Raw genomic sequence first — 20357 nt, 5'->3', positions numbered from 1 at the left:
GAAACTCAGTAAAATAAGTTCATAATTTTGATATTATATATGGATGATATTCTATTTGAGTCTTTGAAAAAATCAAATATTTCTATAGGAATTGTATTATTTTATACTTTTAACATTACTAAAGAATTCATTAATATTGTGGCTACTTTAAATTTTTTCTACTCCTAACGTGCAAGTGACATAAGCAAATACAACGGAAATAAAAAAAAGAAAACCAACTTGCTTATTCTCGTTTTCTAGTTTCTATTAAAACATGTTTTGTGTGAACATGTAGAAATTTTCTTAAATAACTTTTTTTTCTTTGCTTAAAATTCAAGATATGGATAATTAATTCAAGATTAAGCACATGATCAATAACCTCTTCTACGTATTAATCATGTGGCTGATTATAAATCTTTCAAAGATTGGTCCAATCGAGAGGTTCGACCTAACAATCATAAAACACTGGTTTAAATCGGGCTATCGTGAAAACCATATCTAGCCCCACTAATTGCTCCGTAACTTCAATCATAAAACTCCATGTCACATAAATCAGTGCAAACCATACATCCAATAGCCCAATAAGATTACACACATGCTACAAAGAAGTAAAATTAAAATTCTTATAAAAAAAAAAGGGGTAAGATATGACACAGTACCAAGGTAGGCCAGCATAGTTATGATTGACACAGTACCAAGGTAAGATATGACACGGTACCAAGGGTAAGACAGGCGGTGTCACCACAAAGGTGTGCTGGGCGGAAGAGGCCTAGAAAAGTACGAGAAGGAGAGGAAACCTTGGAAGAAGCTTTAGAATTATGGAACGCCCGAAAGAGAAAGAGGCGATGGAAATCGAAAGCGTATCGGAATCGGCGGCGGCCGAGCCACAAGAATTCGGTAAATTCTCGTAACTTGTTATTGTTTTGTTTCTTCGGAACTTTTAATGTACCAGTCGAAACTGAAATTTTGGGCGAAATTATATTCAGCGATTCGGAATGAAACAGAAAATATGTTATCATATCGCCTTATCAGAAGATATCAGATTAGAAGTGATGTTAGGATTAGGGATTCTTGGTTGGTTAGTTGGTATTTATTTTAGTGGCGTTCTTGTTATTGTTGCAAGTTTATGTGAGTTGATGTTCATGCCGGTGAACAGAAAGGAAATTTGGGACCAATTTGTGTTTTTGTTTTGGAGAAACTAGAATGGTTGGTCCCTCTCGAAGTTAAGTTTTTCCTCTCACTCTTTTTCTACGTTTTATCCGAGTTAGGGCATAAAAGATTACTTTGACAAACGTGATGCCATAATATGACCCCGTATCGTTCTGGTAAGGCTGCAGATACTTTGATGCACACATTTTCATCCTTGTTTATTCTTTACATTAACCATTTGTTGCGAATAGAGCTAAGATCGCTCGCTTTCTGATTGGTGAAAGCATGTATCTTCTTCTTAAGGATTGTGTCACTGTTGGGTCATCACAAATGAAATACTAGAAGGATATTTCTGAGAATCACCTGGCGACAAAATAATGGTTTGGTGGCATTAACCTTTGAACCTTGCTGTGTTACAATCCGTAACATAACTAACCATCATGAGCAAAAAAAAGGAGAAAAAAAAGGAGTTGCTTTAATTCTTTTGAAAAATTTCAGTATGAAAGTGATCAGTCTAATCTCATATATAAAGAATCAATTTGAGCTTATGTTAACCATGCTTTGATAGTAATATGTAATATCTATCTCCTGCATTAAACTTTATGTGGAAATGAAGAAGAAGAGAAGTTTGAGAGTATTTATTTCTTGATCACTATCAAGGGATCGAACTCTACTTTCAATTTTTTTCTTTTTATTTCACAAATAATATGGTTCAATGTTTTTTCTATATCTTCTATCTCAAATATGCTTATAATATAGCATGCAGAAACTAGGGATCCAAACATCTTATCAGTCCTAATAATTCTTATCCTCCTTAGAAGATGCATGATGTTGAAAGAATCCAGATAGATAAAGCCCATACCTGGTACCAAAAAATTACCAAGGTTTTGCTACAGGTGTCTTTAGTGGGTTAGTTGACAAGTAAAGATTTCAGTATTTTGGAGCTAGAGTTCTGCTACACAAGGAATGAAGCAAGCACTTGTTTCCAGAACTTGATTTGCTTAGACTTGCGATGCTGTCACATGATGGGTATGTGATGACTGGGCATGGGCAACCTCACAAAATGCAGGATACAAATAATGTAAGCGAATAAATTTTGATCTAAACAATGCTTAAAAAGCTGCTTAGAGGTGCTTAGATCACAGGACTTATTCTAGCTAAAAATACATTAAATTTTGTCTTTTGACTATGATTATTGCAACTCTTAGATCACAGGATAAGTGATTGCTTAGCCATTCCAAGAAAAATTTAATTTGTTTAAAAACTGAAAACTTCTGAGCAAGTGGTCATTGTAATGATGTTCGCAGTTGGGATATGAAATTTGTAACATAGCAATTCCTGCTCGGTAATATTTAATCTGGGAATATATTTGTCAGCTATAGATACTGGCTGCTACTGTTACATACAATTTGCTAAGTTGTTGTATTCTAAAAAATACATGCTACTTGCTAGCAATCTAACTTGTTTTCACATCATTATTGAACACTCCCTTCCTTTATATTTAGATGATGATTTTTTCTTCACCTAAATGTTTTATAATCATTTTTTGGAGTCCTAGATTCAAGTGATGATGAAATTGACTACTCCATTAAACCGGAGTTCTATGATCCAAATCTTGATGATAAAGATGAATTGTGGGTTCATAAGCAAAGAAAAGGTCGGAGCTCTGATGCTGTGCTTAGCTGCCCTGCATGTTTCACCACCCTTTGCTTGGATTGCCAAAGGTATGCATCAGCATGTTGTAAAATGGAAGTTCTCTGAGTGTTCTTTCAATTTAATAGCTTGTAGAAGCACATCCATCTCTAGTGGATAGCTTTCTATAATATTGTGAGGTTGACCTTGTGTCTATTCTATGGCCAATATAGGACATGCTAAAATTTGATAGCTCATGGTGGAAGGGAACTCCCATTTTCACACCTTCCTATCATTTTCTTTATTCCTAATTGTTTTGGATCACAATGGACTGTCTAAATTTTGGGCTGTTGGAATTAACTACTTGAGTTTACAAATTGAAACAAGTGTTGATCATGTATGCTCCATACCTTATGATAATAAAGAAATCTCTAACTAATTACTTGAATCCTCTCAAGTCTCAACTGACATAGTGGTGTTATACTTTGTTGAACCAAACATGTAATCATTTTTGAATCCTATATGAAGCCTGTTTAACTCTAATTCTAATTAAACTTTCTTGACTTTGACATGGGTGCCTTGAATCAAATTATATCCTGTCCAAATCATCTTCGATGCAGTAATTGTTCATCATCTTAAATGGTTTATGAGGACCTAATATTATGGCTAGGACTTCTTAAGCTGTAATATATCAATTTTGCAAGTTATTCCTGATGTGATTTACATGAAACTCTCTTGGCTAGTTGCAATATATCAGTTTCGCAAAATAATTCATGGTTACTTTCATTGTTGTCTTACAACATTTATATTTGTCATATAATCATAACAAGTAACGCTTTTGTATAATAAATCAACTATGATAGATCTACAAACCTGGTGCTTATGAAGATCAATGAGTTGTTAAGAGCATCTTATGTAAACCTCGTTAGCTTCATTAAGAAGAACTATTAAAAAGCAAAAAATGGCTCCCGCTTGAGTAGAATCATGTTTTTATATAACGCTCAGTGTACTATTGAAAGCTATCACTCACTTTTACTTGGACTTTCTTTGTGGATCTTGTTTGAATATATATTGAAAATTTAATTCTTTTGTAAAGTTTGCCTGACAACGTAGTTTGCAAAATTCCTTTTTGTTATTTACTAGTTTCACGTAAATCAGGCCATGAAGGATGTTTGACATTCTTTTGATTTTTGAAGGACTAGTTATTGCCTATCTCTTCTTTTATATACATATATAAAGGAGAGATAGACATATAGTCACTCAGTGATAAAAAATACTCACTAGATTTTGCAATATCTACAGTTCGCTAAACAGATCTGTATTTATCTGTTTTTGCTAGAAAAGGGAAAGTGTAGGAGTGGCAAAATTTTGTCAAAAACAACCAGTCGACTTAGTGTACCAAGGATTGAAATACTACTACTGACGTTGGTACTGGTTTTCAGTTGGGCCAATATGTTACTTGTCTATCCTGTACCGAGTATTAGTAAGGTATTGATAAATATTTGGATCTTTTTTATTTGTTTTATTTTTTAATATTTTGGTTTTTGTTGTTTAATAGATTTATCAAGGTAATGATGTTTTTTTAATCTTATACTAATTTTTGAATGAGAGGTGATGCCAGAGTGCCAGTACCAATACTGACACTTGTTAAGTCAACATGGATCAACAAACTGGCAACATGTACAAATTCCCCATTTAATTTTAAATAATATTTTATAAAAAGATAAAATATATTATTGAAAACGAAAATCGTAATGTTGTAGGATGTTGTCCACCTTATCAAAATTCATGCCAAATAAAAATAATTGGCATGAATTTCCCTATTTTTGCCTTGTCTTGCCAATTTTTGGCCCGAAAAGGAAGGAGTGCCTCATTCGATCTGCTGCCTACTTGACATGTAGGTTATTGGCAAGGGGGTTGCTGACCCAGAGATGCCGCATCCAATCCTCTTTTCCCCACCCTTATCCTTTTTCTTTCTTTTGTATCTCCCAGTCCCACACCCTGCCCCCCCTTTCTCTCACTTTCTTTGCGCTGGTTGGAAGAGGCCAATGGAGCCTTAAGAGGGATCCCCAAAAGATGCATCCACACCACCTAGCATGGCCCCTTGCCCATTACCTTTTGTTAAAAAAAATTGTCATCCCAATCAAGATGGCCTTTATATCAGCCAGACCTGGATTGGTACTAGCTGGTACCAGCTCTTTCCTATCTGGACAGGCAGTTTGACCTCATATTAGCCAAAGAAGGCTTGGTGTTGGCCGGTTTCAATTGGGCCAGCTAGTGCATCTTTTGCAAATACCTATGATTGGGCACTGTCTCATCCCATTTTCGCATCGAAATGGTAGGGTATTGATGGTACCATCTCGTTTCAATAGTATTTAAATCCATGGCCCATGTAGTGGATATTTGTCTGAAATTGGATTGGGACAAAAAAATTTGCTTGGTTTAAAATTGGTTCTGGGTCCAGGTCTAGAAATTCAAACAAGTACTAGGTCGGGAGGATGTGCAGCAGAAGTCAGGTGAGGGCAGGATTGAAACCCAGATTAGTGGAGTCCAAAACCTATCGTCTTTACTAATTGAGCTAGTTGGGACCCTCTACAACTAAAAACAAATTATTTGGTTACAAATTTCGTTAAGCATAAGCATGTACAGATAGAAGCAATGATTCAAAATACATACTAGTAATTCATAAGAAAATAGAGATTTATGAAGTGGATATATAACTGCATATGAAATGAAAATTAAATACATAATTATTACATATTCATGTAATGTGAGCAAGAAAGTTTTAGTGTACCACCAAGTCCACTTATTATTGTCGCTTTGTAATGTATCAAAATGTTGATAGGCGCATATAACTGCTAGTCAAAATAAAAAATGAGAATACTCAGACATTTCCATGTAGTCACTTTTATCTGAATTGAAATACATGGTCTTTTCAATATAAAAAAAATCATATTGTGCAAATAGAAATTTTATGTATTATATGTGTGAGGTGCAGTCAGATCGGGATGAACATATAAATTAATCAACTCCAAAAAATTCTCTACATCACCCTTGTTAGTATGTTATACTATATGCTTGTTTTTTTCCACTTTTCACTGTAAAGTATGCCTTATTATAGTGCAGTTAAATTAGTTACTTGGATCTAACAGGAAAGTTTAGTTTAATATATAAAAGCGCAACATAACTCTATGGCCCCAATGCCTCCTAGCTTCCACCACTTTTGCTTTGCCATGTGACACTATTCCATTCCCCTTCTAGACCATCCCCCATACCCTTTCCTTTTTTCCTACCTCATCATCTCCATCACCATCCGACATCACCATGTTGGTGCCTCCAAAGGTACCAAAGGTGGTTCTATTTGGCTGAGGTGTTGAATGGATGATGGTCAAGATGGTGTTGGAATGAAAGTATCAGGGGTGACAGAGGACAGAGTCAAATAATTTGCAGGTTTACAAACAGGATGAATAATGGGCACATTTTTGACCCCCAACTCTAAAGGGTTTATCTCTCTTAATATAATGAAATGATTAAGACAATGGTTTCTCATTTTAGAAATAACGAAGTCCCTCTCGTACTTAACTTATACTTATGTTCTTAAGTATTCCAATGGCTACTTATCATATAATATGATATATAATACTTAAGCATGTGTACCTGTGCATGCATGCATTTACATATTTGCATTTGAAGTGAAGATGGAATCCAAGATGAATTAATTGTTTTCCTTCTTTAGGACTCAAACAAATATTTCTCTTGATATCCTTGGATTAACAAAGTAGAGATATCATTGTTCTCCATAAGATTACCTTGATATTTTTATTTGCAACAAGAATCTCGATCATATCTTTGAGGTAATTCATTTGCTGTAGTCTTTATTGCAAAAGAAGCACGAAAATGGAAATGTTACTTTTCCTGATGTGGTTTTCTTTTTCCTTTCCTGTAGCTCTCTCCAACAATACGAGACTTGCAACATGGCTAAGCTCTTTTCTATTACATCCACAAAAAATCATGTGTTGATGAGTGGGCTGGACTCAGGTGTGGTACGGCTCATGCCCAACCCAACTGAAGTTGCAGTCTGAGATTTGGGCCAGAATGGACCCAAATCCTTTCTAGATCTGATTGGATCAGGTTCACTTTAATTATTGATGCACCCATTAGGCCCATTAGGTTTGGTCTTCTGTTTCCCTTTGGACCCATCTTTCTTTTTCTCAACCCAATCAGGGTTATCCTAGTCTAGCAAATCAACATCCTTTCTCCTTGGGATTGGAGCCATCAGCATGGGAGGAGAGAGAAGTTCCTTCTTCATGCATGCAGACATTCTCACAGAAGTGGTAAGGGAAGGCAATCGGTAATAGTCAGCTGACAGTTTGGTTTGGTGGAAGAAGCTGTATGGATCAGGAATAGTCCAGACTAATCACAGTAAGAGAGTCTAATATGTGAAATATAGCATTTTCTCTCCTTTCTGATCCACATGCTGCTGCAAGATCCCTGTAAACCACCCTTAGCCAAAAAACACAAAGTTGGGCGTAGGTCTAGTTTCAGGTCATGTTTTAGACTTCCACTAAAATGACAAATCTATGCTATACCAAACACTGGTAACTTCATGGATAATGCAAAATAGTCCTGCAGTGCTAGGGTTGTTGTAGTTAAACCTGATCAAGTATGATATTAGTTATTAAACAACATGGATGTTAATGGGCAGTAGCACTAAAAACATAAACAAGCTACATAAGAAATTGTTGTTATTTTATAACTGTTTAGCTAATACAGTATTGCCAAAAACAATTCAAATCATAAATCAATAACCCAAGTGCCAACCAACCAGCCTTTGCTTATATAATGTATTAATTAAATTTAAAACATCCCAGAATAAAAATAAATAGTATCTAAAAGATTTTTGGCATAAATGGAATTCAATTAGAAATATATGCTTGTAAGTAATGTTGATTGCTCTTTTGCAACATATATTTGTCATGCTCTTTTGCAATTTGAGCTGTTCAACTATATACTCAGTTTACCACTACAAAAGCAAAATTAGAGTGCTGGAATTATATTTCACTCTTCAGAATAGTGGAGGTATTGTTATTGTAGGATGAAAATATAATCGCCTATTAGTAAATTTGACGATCCAATTTGTAATAGTCCTGTTTAAAGAACATATGGCTGATCACAGTTTATGTGGTTTATTATATATTTATTTCTTTTTAATATTAGTAAGTATCAAATTTCAGATTTTTCAGAGTGGTGACAGATGCGCACAGTTACTGACTAGTAAGTATCATTGCAGTTATAGCCCGTAGGTCTCTCTGGCTACTGACATGCAAAATTTGTTGTAATGCCCCACAAAGAAGATCTTGTAGAAACTTTTTGCAGGGTCCATTTTCTGCTTTGATGCAAAGAACAAAATTTTATGCACTTAAGGCATGAAGCATTTGATGTTTATAATTGTAGAATTTCTGTGGTTTATCACTTTGTCTGACAAGTAAACAGTGAGGATTTTTCTACTTAAACAAATTCGGAATTGAGAGACTCAATGGTATTCAGAGGTTCAGATGTAGGTATCATTAATCAAATTTGGAATAGTGCTATCTCAGAATGGAACCAAGTATGAAGTCATTGACAATGAGGATGTGGTTTTATTTCATTAATTGCATTAGGCCTACTGGCTTGGTTATATGGATTAACAGCAATTTGCTTCTGTAGTATACATTATTGGATTTCGGGTTTGGTGCATGCATATGTGTTTCAAAATTTTTATTTTCTAAATACCGCAGCGGAGAATAAGATTAAAACACTTTTAATCTGAATTTTGCATGCATAAAAACATAAAACCACATGGATTTATTTCATATGCTGAAATTGATATATGCTGAAATTTAGATTGTGATCAAATCACATACCTGTTTCGCAATCCCTTTCTTCAAATCTGGATCTGGAAGAGAAGAGGTTCTCTCTTAGCCGCACAAGTGTTCAGCCTCTATGAGTATTCACTCGGGATCAGCCTGGAACAGTCTTCTTTAATCTGAATTTTGGTTCTCCAAAATTCAGCCTGCTGAATCTGAACGAAGCTTGGATCACGATTAACACTTGATCTTTCTCCTTGATTTTCTTCTTCTCTTCTCTAGACTTTCTCCTTGCTATTTGCTGCTATCAGATGTTAGAAACCAGCAAGGAAGAGGCACTCAAACTCCTTTGGGCATGGAACACCTTGGGACGTGCGTCGCAAGGGAAAGGCGTGTAGAACATCCAAGAGAAGAGAAAAGGGGAGGAAGAGAGGGCGTGGGGAGAGCCTTTGGGTGTGAGGGATTGCTGGTTTGGATATTCTAGGGACCTTAGGGGAGGTCTCTTTAAATAGGTATAAGGATTGAATCTTATTCAATCTCATAATACAAGTCTTACTTGCATCAAGATTCCTATTAATTTAAGTTATCCAACTTACATTAGGAAGTCCATTAGGCGCCAACTATTGGAGCTTTTGCATCTATAATTAGACACCCTCTTTTGCACCCAAGAGACACCCCATATGAAAATCAAAGACTCACTAATTAATGGACACGCCCAAATTGATCAAATCAAAGTGGTGCCCCATAATAACTATCAAGGAGATTCATAAGGGACTTGCATCCTTAATTTATGTGATCCATAACCTTAGACATCCAACAATTGGAGTCTCATGAATCTTATTCATGTAGGTAATTAACAGGTAATTAAGTTAGAATTAACTTATCAAATAAGTAATCCTAATTGAAAGAGAAATTGGGTCCAACCATGTGCTAGCAAGATTACCATGAACTCAATGGATTTCTTTAAACTCAATTGACACTTCATAAGCTCAATTACTTATTCCAGACCTAATCGCTTAGTTGTGTGACCTCATAGGTTCAATTCTATCTGGTAGTGAGAGATACAATGATCTCTATCATCGTATCATTGAAATTCTTTTCAATCGGTCAGAATAATTTCATTCTAACTCAACAAGGATTGTCGATCTAAAACAATCCTAGTGAGCTCTCACAATCCACTAGTGACACCTAGCATTATGTAGTGGCAACTCAGTAGAACTGAAATGAACCTCTAGGTGTAGTTAACGTATGATTTAGTCCCTCTATCGTGAGTTTCGAGTAGATGGTAGGTCATAGATAAATCGTCAAACCTCAACATTGGTCATATGATAGATTCAATTAGCTGAAGTCCATATGTGATTCTGTGGAAACTCTTTTCCATCAATCAAACTGCTATGGCTATATAGACTTAAGGACTCAGCCTCTTAAATCTCATAGGACTACTCTCTTCTGCTAGGATCGATAGATCCCATCTTGATGCACACCCTACTCTTACAGTGGATCAACTGTCGCCAACATCTACTACAAGGGCTTCTTGAGATCCATGTTGATGTGTCAGTCAAACTCCAGCAGCCTCACTGCGAGCAGTAATATCATCTCAGGTCGAAGGACCAGTCATACAACTGCAGCATCGAGAAAGTCACTAACGAGTGAGCAGACATCCATGTGACTTTTCGTGTTGGTCACGCTCAGTGCTAGTTGTTCTCTAATAACCACCTGGACTCTCACTCTAGTGTCTCTACACTGCAAACTCGAGACCCATCTGTTCGAAGGAAGCGATCCGTGCACTAGTCTATCTAGATCAATCACCATCTCCATGATAATCCTATGATCAGGAGTAATTTAGGAATTAACCATCAATGATACATATCTCAAATTCTCAACTCTTTGAGAATATGTGTCATCATCTTGTTAATCCCTTGGATGATTTATGGACACATAAACATGAATGGTAATATAACTACCCAATAAGTACAAAATTATGTTCTAGAAGTATAATATGCGTCAGCGAAAATTGGCTTCTAGGGCATACATCCAACACTAACATCCTGTAGCTCTTTTCATAGTGTGACCATATTATTATGGCCTTGGATCTGCAGAAGTTGTGAAGGCCTTCATATTGTAAAAGTAACTTTATATAAGTACTTACTTTCACTTTTTCTCAAAAGGTTCATATGTTGATTGTCTTTATGATTTGGTCAATATTGTGGAGTTGGTCAATATAATGTGCTCCAATAAAACCTAGTAATCAATTGTTTTTGGCTTTTCTGGCCTTAGATCTAGAGGTGATGCATATATGAAAATGACCACTGCAAGGTTGCAGGGGAGGGTAGGGAAGGACTAAACTGGTATCGGTAATAATCATGTTGATATAGTTATCAACTAGCTCAATCCCTAACTACATCAATGATCTTGACATCACAGGCATGAGCAATATGTGACTCAGTACAGGGCCATGTTCGTTCTCAACTGCAATGTCAAGACTGATCAGATACTGCGGCAGGGGAAACGGAAGTCAAGGAAGCCCAACGGTTGCATGTCTTCGGAGAAGTCCCGAGAAAATCTTGAGAATGATGTGGTATTCTGGCCTGTTTGCTGCTCTGTTTGCTCAACTGAGGTTGGAGTGTTTGATGAGGATGAGGTTTACCATTTCTTTAATGTTATTCCAAGCAACTCCTGAGCTTTTTCTTGACTGGCTTTGCTGAATTTAAGTTATAGGCATGTGCTTTAATGTAGCATAATCAATCACCTGTTCGCTGACTTCATCATGATGTTTCATTTCTAATGAACCCTAAAGTTATTAGGAAGCGTTAAGTGTAACTTATAGATATGTAATGCCATACATATCAAGCTTTTGTAGGGTTATAAACTTATACTGCTCTAATCAGATGATCATGGCAAATTGCTCCTACCATAAGCTAACTATCATTTATGTTATTTTGGTCACCTGATGATCTTAGCAATTTGCTTGGATTGTAGGCTTTCAGTAATTTTTCTATGTGCATATTGGGAGATATTGGTTGCATTTTAAGTATTGCCTTGTTAACACAGTAATTGCAGTGCCGTTTATTGTTTTGAATGCATTAACAAAGAAGGCCATTGTAAACAATGCATTCAAAGCAAAGGGAAAATGAGACCTTTGGTGATAGCATATTGCCATTATTAGGCAAGAGCAAAAACTGAGCTTCTCTCTTGAATTTAAAAAAATAAAAATAAAAATAAACAAAGATCATGGGGTAATTGTTTGATTGCCTTTTAATCAAAAAATTTAAAAAAAAAAGAAAAGAAAAAAGTAAAGAAAAACAAGACATGGTAGAAGTGGTACATCAAATTTAGTCATGATTTCGTGAAACCCTCGCTTCATAATCTGCATTATGGAAAACAATCCTCTCCAGGTCAAGCAATGAGTCAGTTGTCACCTGCTTGGTTGGTTTTTAAACTCTTGGAACCAAAGAAGAAAGGAAAAAAGTGCTTGTTTTTATGGGCACTGCACAGCTTCCATCTACCATGGAAGACACCTATCTGGAATTTGAACACACAAATGTCGCCAATGATGTCATGTATGCTGTCTTGCCATTAGAAACCCTCATTATTTGAAAATGAAGATTCACCATGCTTATCCAATATTTATACCATCATGTTGGACTGAAAAACAACCGTATACATTATATGCTTGATACCCTATTCTATGCACTTTAATAGTATGCTTTCATGCTGCCGTATTAGGATAGAAAATGACAATGTAGAATGCACATGTTCTAAAATATGTGCAGTATATGTCTTTATCATTGTTTCAATCTTCTGCTATATAAAAAGAAAATTTCGATTTCTGAATGGCCATTGGTCGTTAGATGTTGTTCGAATAAGAAAAAATATATGCTCTCATGTAAAATCCGTACTTTGATGCCTCCGTAGTTTTATATTGTTATAATTTGGTTTAGTAGAGTACTAAAGCTTCAACAGGCTCACCTTTGTGTGCTTTTTCTTGAGGTAGATTGCATGTTCTGGATACTAGTAATATAATTTCTGAGGATCGGAGGTTTTGCTTGTTATGTATATCTATGATCAAGGTTCGTTGTACCGGTACCGATCGTCATGCCGGTGCCGGACCGGATACGGTACGGTACGATATCGGTACCATACCGTATCGACACACGGTACGCCCGGGCGTACCGGTCCGGTACCGGTATATATATATATTTTTTGATTTTTAAAGTTAATAATTGATAAATACAACCTCAATATGAATTATATTGCATATTATTGACATATTTGGGTTCAATTTGGAGTTAGATTGCGGTACAAAGATTCTTGATCCAAAATTTCAAACATATATTTATTTACATTATATTACAACTATGTCATCTTAAAACTAAAGAAAAAATATATAAAATACGCATTAAAATGTATCTAAATATTTAAGTACAAAGCCAAATAATTGATATACGAACCTTAAGATGTACTCTGCATTTAATTTCTTGTCGAGTGTCTGTGACGCTCGTAGATATCTGGATCATCAACATAGTCTGAAGGGACATCAGTCCAATCCTCTAGCCAAGCTGCACCGTACTCTCGAATATTCATCATCCCATAAGGCATCCTCTCTGGATTGTAAGACATCTCAGATCTCTCGCTAAAATTCTGACTCTGAAAAGTATCCTTGAGATGATGGTACGGTTGTGGAGGAGCCCATCCAAATATGCTAGTAGCAAAATCTGATCCTGGAGCTGCTCCAGGCTACATAGGGTAGTAACCACTAGAAGATGATGCTTCGGATGCACCATATGCATATGGATCATAAGGTGGCTGTGGATAATAGGATCCATAATGCGAGGATGATCCAGATACATCCATGGACCCTACTCTACGTGTAAGATCGTCCGCAGCTGCATCATATGCTGGACGACCTCTAGGAGCCCGTCGTCTATATGAAATTGGCTCTCCACGATCTCTACCGACTCGTCCACCATGATCCCTATCCTGTGTGACATGCGTAAACTGAGATTCACCGGTGAATCGAATATCATCCTGTGGCTGTGTCTCATAAATGGTGGTCTCCTGTCCTCCAGTTCCTCCCTGATCATCAGATCCATGGCTACTACTACCAGTATCATCATCACTCTTCCTGGTGTCCGTATCTGAACCAGATCGCTCCTGTACTCTCGAGAGTGTGCACGTGCAACTGTCTTTTTTTTCCCCCTTGTGCCCCTCTGTGACTGAGTTTCCTGTGATTGGGAGGATGGATGCCTTCTTGTTGGCTGTCGGGAGGAACGTCTATATATCTCTCGCTCGAATCTTTGGGAAGATGTATCGGATAGCGAGTCATGTGATGAATGAGTCCCTTTTGTCCCCTCAGACTGTGGCTGATCAGCTAGAACCCTATGTGGAATATTTTTTTCTGTCCATTGCCCTGGATCCACCCTGATCTCCCTTGCCACCACACTGGCTGGTCGTGGAGGGGATCCTGGCTCATCAAGCTCTGGTTCCTGCTGCTGATCTGCAAGCCATCCGATGATCGGATTGTCATCCTCGTCGGCATAATCATCCAGCGTCGGATCAGTGTACTTCAACTGAACTTCCTCCTGAATACATTTTAGCCTCAACCTCAGATTGTAGTGAACATATACAAGATCGTCGAGGCATTTTTGTGTCAGACGATTTCTCTGTTTGCTGTGGATAAGGGCGAAAGTGGACCAATTACGCTCACAGCCACTAGCAGAGACCGTCTGAGAAAGAATACGGACAGCCATATGTCTCAAATTTTCTGCTGACGTTCCAAAATGAATCCACCATTCAGCTACAAAAGTAAAATTATATATCAAATTTGATGATATTATTAAGCAAAATTACATATCAATCTACATTGCTCATTATTGATATGTAATTTACCTGGATTCATCTGCTTTTTGCTTACGACAGCTAATGGGACTCCAAAACTCTCTGATCCTTCTCTAAACTGTTTCGTCTGAAATAAAATATATTTATTATTTATAAATATATCAGATCGAATTCAGTTGAATAATTACATCTGTTTTAAACTAGCATACCTCTTGCAGACACAACGATGCGATTTCTGGATCGGGCACCATCTTATATATGACATTGCGAAGAGCAGCAAGAAGCTCGCTATCCATATCTATCTCCGGAATAGTATACTGAAATCTCGGATTCAAGTAATAAGCTGCAGATAAATTTCAAGACTGATTAAGCACAATTTTATTTTCATGCTTCGAAAAAATATTTTAAAACATTCTTGAATCCAAACTTACCAGCTAGATGCAAATCTCTGCCCATCTGATAGTCCCAACGACGCTCAATAATGTTAATGAATTCTTAAGCATGCTTGGGATCATTCTCACTGATCTGTTTCTTTGTCCTCTCCATCATGTAATATAGGAAGCCCATCTGGTGGTATCTCTCGCTGTCCACGGCGCGAAACACCTCATATAAAAGCTTGATAGCCTTCACTATCTTCTCAGTCCGCTGTCAAAATGACTGACTCGTCACAAGTTCTCCACATGACTTCCATCAGTGCCGGCCCTCGCATATCTGCTCTCCTGCCACTCGGCACTGACAAACACTGACGTAGGGCTGTTTTCTTCTGAAGAAGACTATCAAGTGTTATGTAGTTGGTAGCAAACCGTGTGATATCCGGTCGTAAGATCTCCCCCCAATATACGTCCGCATTAATGAAAGAACCCATGTGTGGTTGTAGATGAATCTAGTAATGGTCTGGGCAATCTCCACTACCTGCTGTACCTTACGAATCTTTTCGATATCCATCAATATAAGATCAATGCAATGTGCAGTACATGGGGTCCAGTATATCTGCGGTCGCTGCTCCATCAGCAACTCTCCGGCAGCCTTATATTGTGGTTCGTTATCTGTGATGACCTGCACGACATGCTGCTCACCCACTGAATCAATTACCTCCTTCATCAGACCAAGGATATATGTGGCATCGTGCATCTTATCTGAAGCATCGATTGATTTGTAAAAAAATATTTTTCCATCACAGTATATCCAAAAATTAATGATGCTCCACCTAGTAGGATCTGTTCAACCATCACACATCACTGTCAGACCGTATGTAGGTCATTTATTTTTGTAAGAAGCAATCCATCTCTGCAGATCCTCCTTATTGCTGTCAAGAAGCTGACCATAGATGTCCTTAGGTCCTGGAGGATCTACACCCTGGCCGGCAGCCTCTATGGCTGAAATAGCAGATCGGTAGTAAGGATTGGCTACTGCATTTGCTGGAATATGGCTGAAATGAAACCATGATCCAATAGCTCGCCACATATCCTTCTTCTTATCTTTTTTCAGCATACTGTCAATTCTCTGCTGCTTTGAATCCTTGCTGGGCAAAACATGTGGATCCAAATCCTGAATGCTGGCTCCTGCTGGAATATCTCTGGAGGACCTCCTCCTACTGCCAAAAGCTCCCAACAAAGAAGACATGCTACGTCTGATCCCTCTACCACCAGGCTCTCTAATTGAGTAGTCCTCCTGAACTCGAATTCTCCCCTACCAGTCGCTGATCCAGATCCTGATTCGTAGCATGATGGTCCGAATCGGTCTCTGTACCGGGCCATCTCCTCTGTTGGGACTGATCCGCCAAGTTCACATGAATGGCAGCCTCAATCTGTGCCTCCTCATCATCTGGAGCAGAAACCTCCTCTGACTTTCTAGAGTGATAAGAAGGTGGCTCTGCAGCTCGACTGTCTACTTTGATCTTTTTCTGCTTTGCCCTTTCCTTCGCTGCTTTCGAATCAACAAAGTACTTTTTCATCAATTGTCGGACCTCTTGCGGATATTTCCGACACATCGACACATCAGGATAACCACCAGCTAGATGCTGCTTCAACCTAGTCACTCCTCCTCCTTGAACTCTGTGTTGCACCATTTGCATCTCCAATGATGCCGAGCCGAGAGCATCTCGCCATGATCTCAACCGATGTCACGCTCTTGATCTTTCTTCTTACTCATTTCTGCAGATATAACAAAATACTAATTATTTTGAATTACCTGTAATATAACACTAATTACATATATTTTTTATTTGATAATATTTTTTACTATTTAAATATTTACAAAAAAAATTTCAAAAAAATTTCAAGTTAGATTCAAATATTTCAATTGTTTTGAATCATTCTAAACATTCTTCTCAATTTCAAAACTAACACTGATTTTTTATTTTTTTAATAATTTTTATATAAATAAATATATACTATAAAATAGCTGATTAATTAAAGTGAACGAACGTCATGCTCTAAATTTTTTTCTTATAAATATATGCAAGTATAACAAAACACGATAGTTTAACGATAATTAAAATAATTATATATAATTTTAAAATAATTTTAATAATTATTTTAAAATTTATAAATTCAAAATAAATATGTTATATACTTCAAATAATATTTTTAAATTAATTAAAATATAACACTATTTTTATATATTTTTTATTTTATAATTAAAATTTTAAATTTAAATAATTAAAAAATATATTTTTTTAATTTCAAATATTTAAAAAAAATTAGAAATTAGATTTAAGTAGTTTGAATCATTCTGATTCCCAAACTCTGATTTTTTTCCTAAAATTTAATTTTTTTAATTTTTAAATAAATAAATATTTAAAAATATTTAAAAAAATATATAATTAACGAAAATTAACAATTTTGGTGTCATCGTGTAGATCTTCCAAAGATCTATCACATATAATTAAATCATCCCAAAATCACAAGATTTTGGCATGATTTTTTCTTATTTTCATTCTTTCTCATTCTTATCCTATTTTTAACAACAAAAATTAAAAAAAAATATTTACTAAGAAAATAACACATTATCTTATCTTCGATCAAAGATCAGCCTCTCCTCGAACCACTCCTGCAATTTGACAGAATTTTTTTTTTTTTTTTCTAATTTTTTGGAGGTCTCAACGGTTTCGTTGAGACCTTCGGACCCTCGGGAGTTCTCTGAGACACCTCAGAGAACTCCAAAGCAGGTAAGGGTTCTTTTATGCATGTGATCTCCGACCCCCCCTCCCCCCTCCCCCCTAGTCACTTTTGGCACATGGAGTGTCGGTACAGTTCGGTTCACGTCGAATCGGACCATACCGTCCGATTTTGGACGGTATGGAAGTGAACCGGACCGAACCGCTCGGTTCGGTACCGTTTCGGGGTGTTTCTCGAAAAAAAGATCCGAACCGGACCGTTTGAGCACCGATCCGGCTCGATACGCACCGTATCGAGCGGTTCGGCCCGGTACGGCGAACCCTGTCTATGATACTGCAAACTAATGCTCAAAATTGTTAAAATTGCTATGACAATGCATGCACTAAGTTACCAAGTTTGTAATACGTTTCCAGTGCTGATAATTAATTTGTAAAATAGTATAATGGTTTTTCAAGGCTATTATGAGCCATTATAATTTGGTCTGTTATGATATTATACTACTAGAAGGCTGGTCTCGGTACAACAGTAAGGTTTCTCCAATATAACTTGCATGTAATGGATTCTAAACTCTGAAACAGCCCTGCAGCAGTGAAAGCTTTGTGCTTTAAAAAAGCATTGTGCACTCAGATGCCCTTTTATAATTGTTTGGTGATAGCGCTAATGATGCCTTCCTCCACTTGAAAATGGAGTCCTCAACAGATTTTTGTTTGCTTCCGTTCTTTAATACCTTAATTGAAGTTATTAACTCCAATGGCGCAAATCCAATAAAAAAACACAGAACCTGGTATATTTTATAAGGATCATCCAGGAATATCACCTCAGCAGCATAAAATGATGCATCTTAATTAAACTAATCCCTATTCAATAATGTGTAGTTGGCGTGCAATTGTGATATTGGAATAAGAAATTAGTCCATGTTGCTAAAAGAAACTTGATGCCTGGGGTTTGACTTATAAAACATTCAGGACATGCATCTTATTGTGCCTTCTGTTTCCATGACATAATAAAGAACCGAGGAAGAATTCTAGCACTCTGATTGTACATATAATTGTATTCCATATATGCTTTTATGGGTGTCAAATCATTGGAATAATGTGAAATATGATGCTTTATGGTACATCCTTCTTCACCCATCTCCTCATTGTCTTTGGCTGCTAATTTTATATTTGTTCTCTAGTTGTGGAAATTATTGGAAGAATAACTTATTTCTTTGTTGTTATACAAGTTGATCTCGTCCATTGTGCCATGGAAATAGTAACCTGCAAAGTATCGAGCAGCGAATTTTTTTGGCAATGAAAGAAAATATTTATCCCTCTTGGAAATAGATGGTAACACATCAACAAAAATGTTTCTTGCTAATGAAGTCTATCGAGTAGATATTCTGGGGTTTCCACTTGGCCCATATTTTGCTGGGAATAGAAAATTATATAGCGGGTTCTTAAGCAACTCTTATGCAACTTTTTTATTAGATTTCGTGCCTGCTTCATATTAAATGGTTGTGTAGGCTTTAGGTTGGAAATTTATACTAATCTATTGTTGCACTAGATAATTGGTTTGCAACTTTTCAGACTTGGGTGCAGGTTTTGGTCGAGGATTATTCCGGTGCATAGTTTTTATAGTCATGTCAATGCCATTGCATTTGATGATGCTAGACCTCTTTGTTATGTGATCGTATAATCGTAGCTTGCCAAATCCAACCACATATAGGGTATAAAAGTTGTGTATGATGGCATCTATCAATCAGTGTGGCAATGGCTTGGACTTGAGAAGCATATTCAGATTCAATCGAAAATCAAATTAAATAAAAAATAAAAAAGAAATCCAATTCATGCCGAGTCATTTGTAATCCAGTTGAAAAACAAAAATCCCTTTACAAGAGGTGATTCTTTTTTGTTATTCTTTCCTGATTAGTGTACGTACATATGTAAAATAAAATTAAAAAGAATTCGCAGCTCGTGCACAATAATCATATGTCTATTCTAGATACAATAGGAAAGGGTTGTGGCGGGGTTCATGAGGGTAGCTCCCAAAGTGAAGCAGGTTTCATTTTGACTTTTCAGTCTCGCAATATGAGATATGACTGGAGTCTGTGATAGTTCTACCTCATCTGCTTAGTATTTAAAAAATAAAAAAAAAAGGAAGACAAACCTTGTGTAAACGGCCTCTGACACACCTGCCTGACACGTTATGCGAGGAACCCGAGGTATCTCTAAATATCTTGCACATGTATCACACGTGTAAAACTCTAGTTAAGATAACCAGAACCTAGCATATGCATTGCATGCGCAATCTTTTTTTTGACAAGAGGTGCGTTCACTATCCGGGAGAGAAGATTTCACCCTTTTTTTTCTTTCAGTTTTTGGTAATTTGCTCGTGTCCCATGGAAGATGAAATATTTTTACTGTAGGTTAGAGCCATAGTCCTCATGATCACAAGACTCGGGAAATCTTCAAACCATCCTTGGACCAACTATAGAGGGAATATAAGGGGACATTGACATTAGTCTAAAAGATGGCTTCACCTTGATCAATATAGATTATATTTCAGCACAAACCACTTTCGTTACATCTAACATTGAGTGAGATTTCCGACACTCTTTGAATCACCTTTGCTGTGAGGTCATATCATCTCAGCCAATATCCTCGGAACTCAGAAGCTCTCGAGTCGACAAGAATATTGATATGAGTCTTGATTGTGGACCTCATCAGGAGACCGACAGTCGAGCTCATCAGAAGGTCGATCTCTGACACATGGCAGCATTAGAAGATATCAGCCTCATACCGATCTGTAAGTC

General features: G+C 36.7%; 2 protein-coding genes across 2 annotated transcripts; one reads left to right on the top strand and one right to left on the bottom strand.

The window, feature by feature from the left end:
• The first annotated feature begins 693 nt into the window (after positions 1 to 693).
• LOC105042784 (uncharacterized) lies at positions 694 to 11517 on the top strand. The gene is made up of 3 exons (XM_010920103.3): positions 694 to 876; positions 2687 to 2852; positions 11031 to 11517. Exons 1-3 carry the CDS (start codon positions 798 to 800, stop codon positions 11284 to 11286), a joined length of 501 nt encoding a protein of 166 aa, XP_010918405.2. The 5' UTR covers positions 694 to 797; the 3' UTR covers positions 11287 to 11517.
• An 84-nt stretch (positions 11518 to 11601) lies between these two features.
• LOC140857348 (uncharacterized) lies at positions 11602 to 16645 on the bottom strand. The gene is made up of 3 exons (XM_073256136.1): positions 14496 to 16645; positions 13854 to 14403; positions 11602 to 11743 (listed from the first exon to the last, which is right to left on the bottom strand). The coding sequence occupies exons 1-3, from the start codon at positions 14503 to 14505 to the stop codon at positions 11602 to 11604; spliced, it is 702 nt and encodes a 233-aa protein (XP_073112237.1). The 5' UTR covers positions 14506 to 16645.
• Between the last annotated feature and the right edge of the window lie 3712 nt (positions 16646 to 20357).

Source organism: Elaeis guineensis, chromosome 4 (genome assembly GCF_000442705.2).
Source record: "Elaeis guineensis isolate ETL-2024a chromosome 4, EG11, whole genome shotgun sequence".
NCBI lineage: Eukaryota > Viridiplantae > Streptophyta > Magnoliopsida > Arecales > Arecaceae > Elaeis > Elaeis guineensis.
The sequence above is the reverse complement of the archived record's forward strand: the minus strand, read 5'-3'. Positions and strand labels throughout refer to the sequence as shown.

Coding starts and splice junctions, on each gene's coding strand:
- LOC140857348 (XM_073256136.1), bottom strand. Junction 11,744..13,853: donor TCCCGACAGCCAACAAGAAG/GCATCCATCCTC, acceptor CTATCACCAAAG/GTCTCATTTTCCCTTTGCTT.
- LOC105042784 (XM_010920103.3), top strand. CDS start 798: ATGGAACGCCCGAAAGAGAAAGAGGCGATGGAAATCGAAAGCGTATCG. Junction 877..2,686: donor GGCCGAGCCACAAGAATTCG/GTAAATTCTCGT, acceptor TTGGAGTCCTAG/ATTCAAGTGATGATGAAATT. Junction 2,853..11,030: donor CTTTGCTTGGATTGCCAAAG/GTATGCATCAGC, acceptor TTGACATCACAG/GCATGAGCAATATGTGACTC.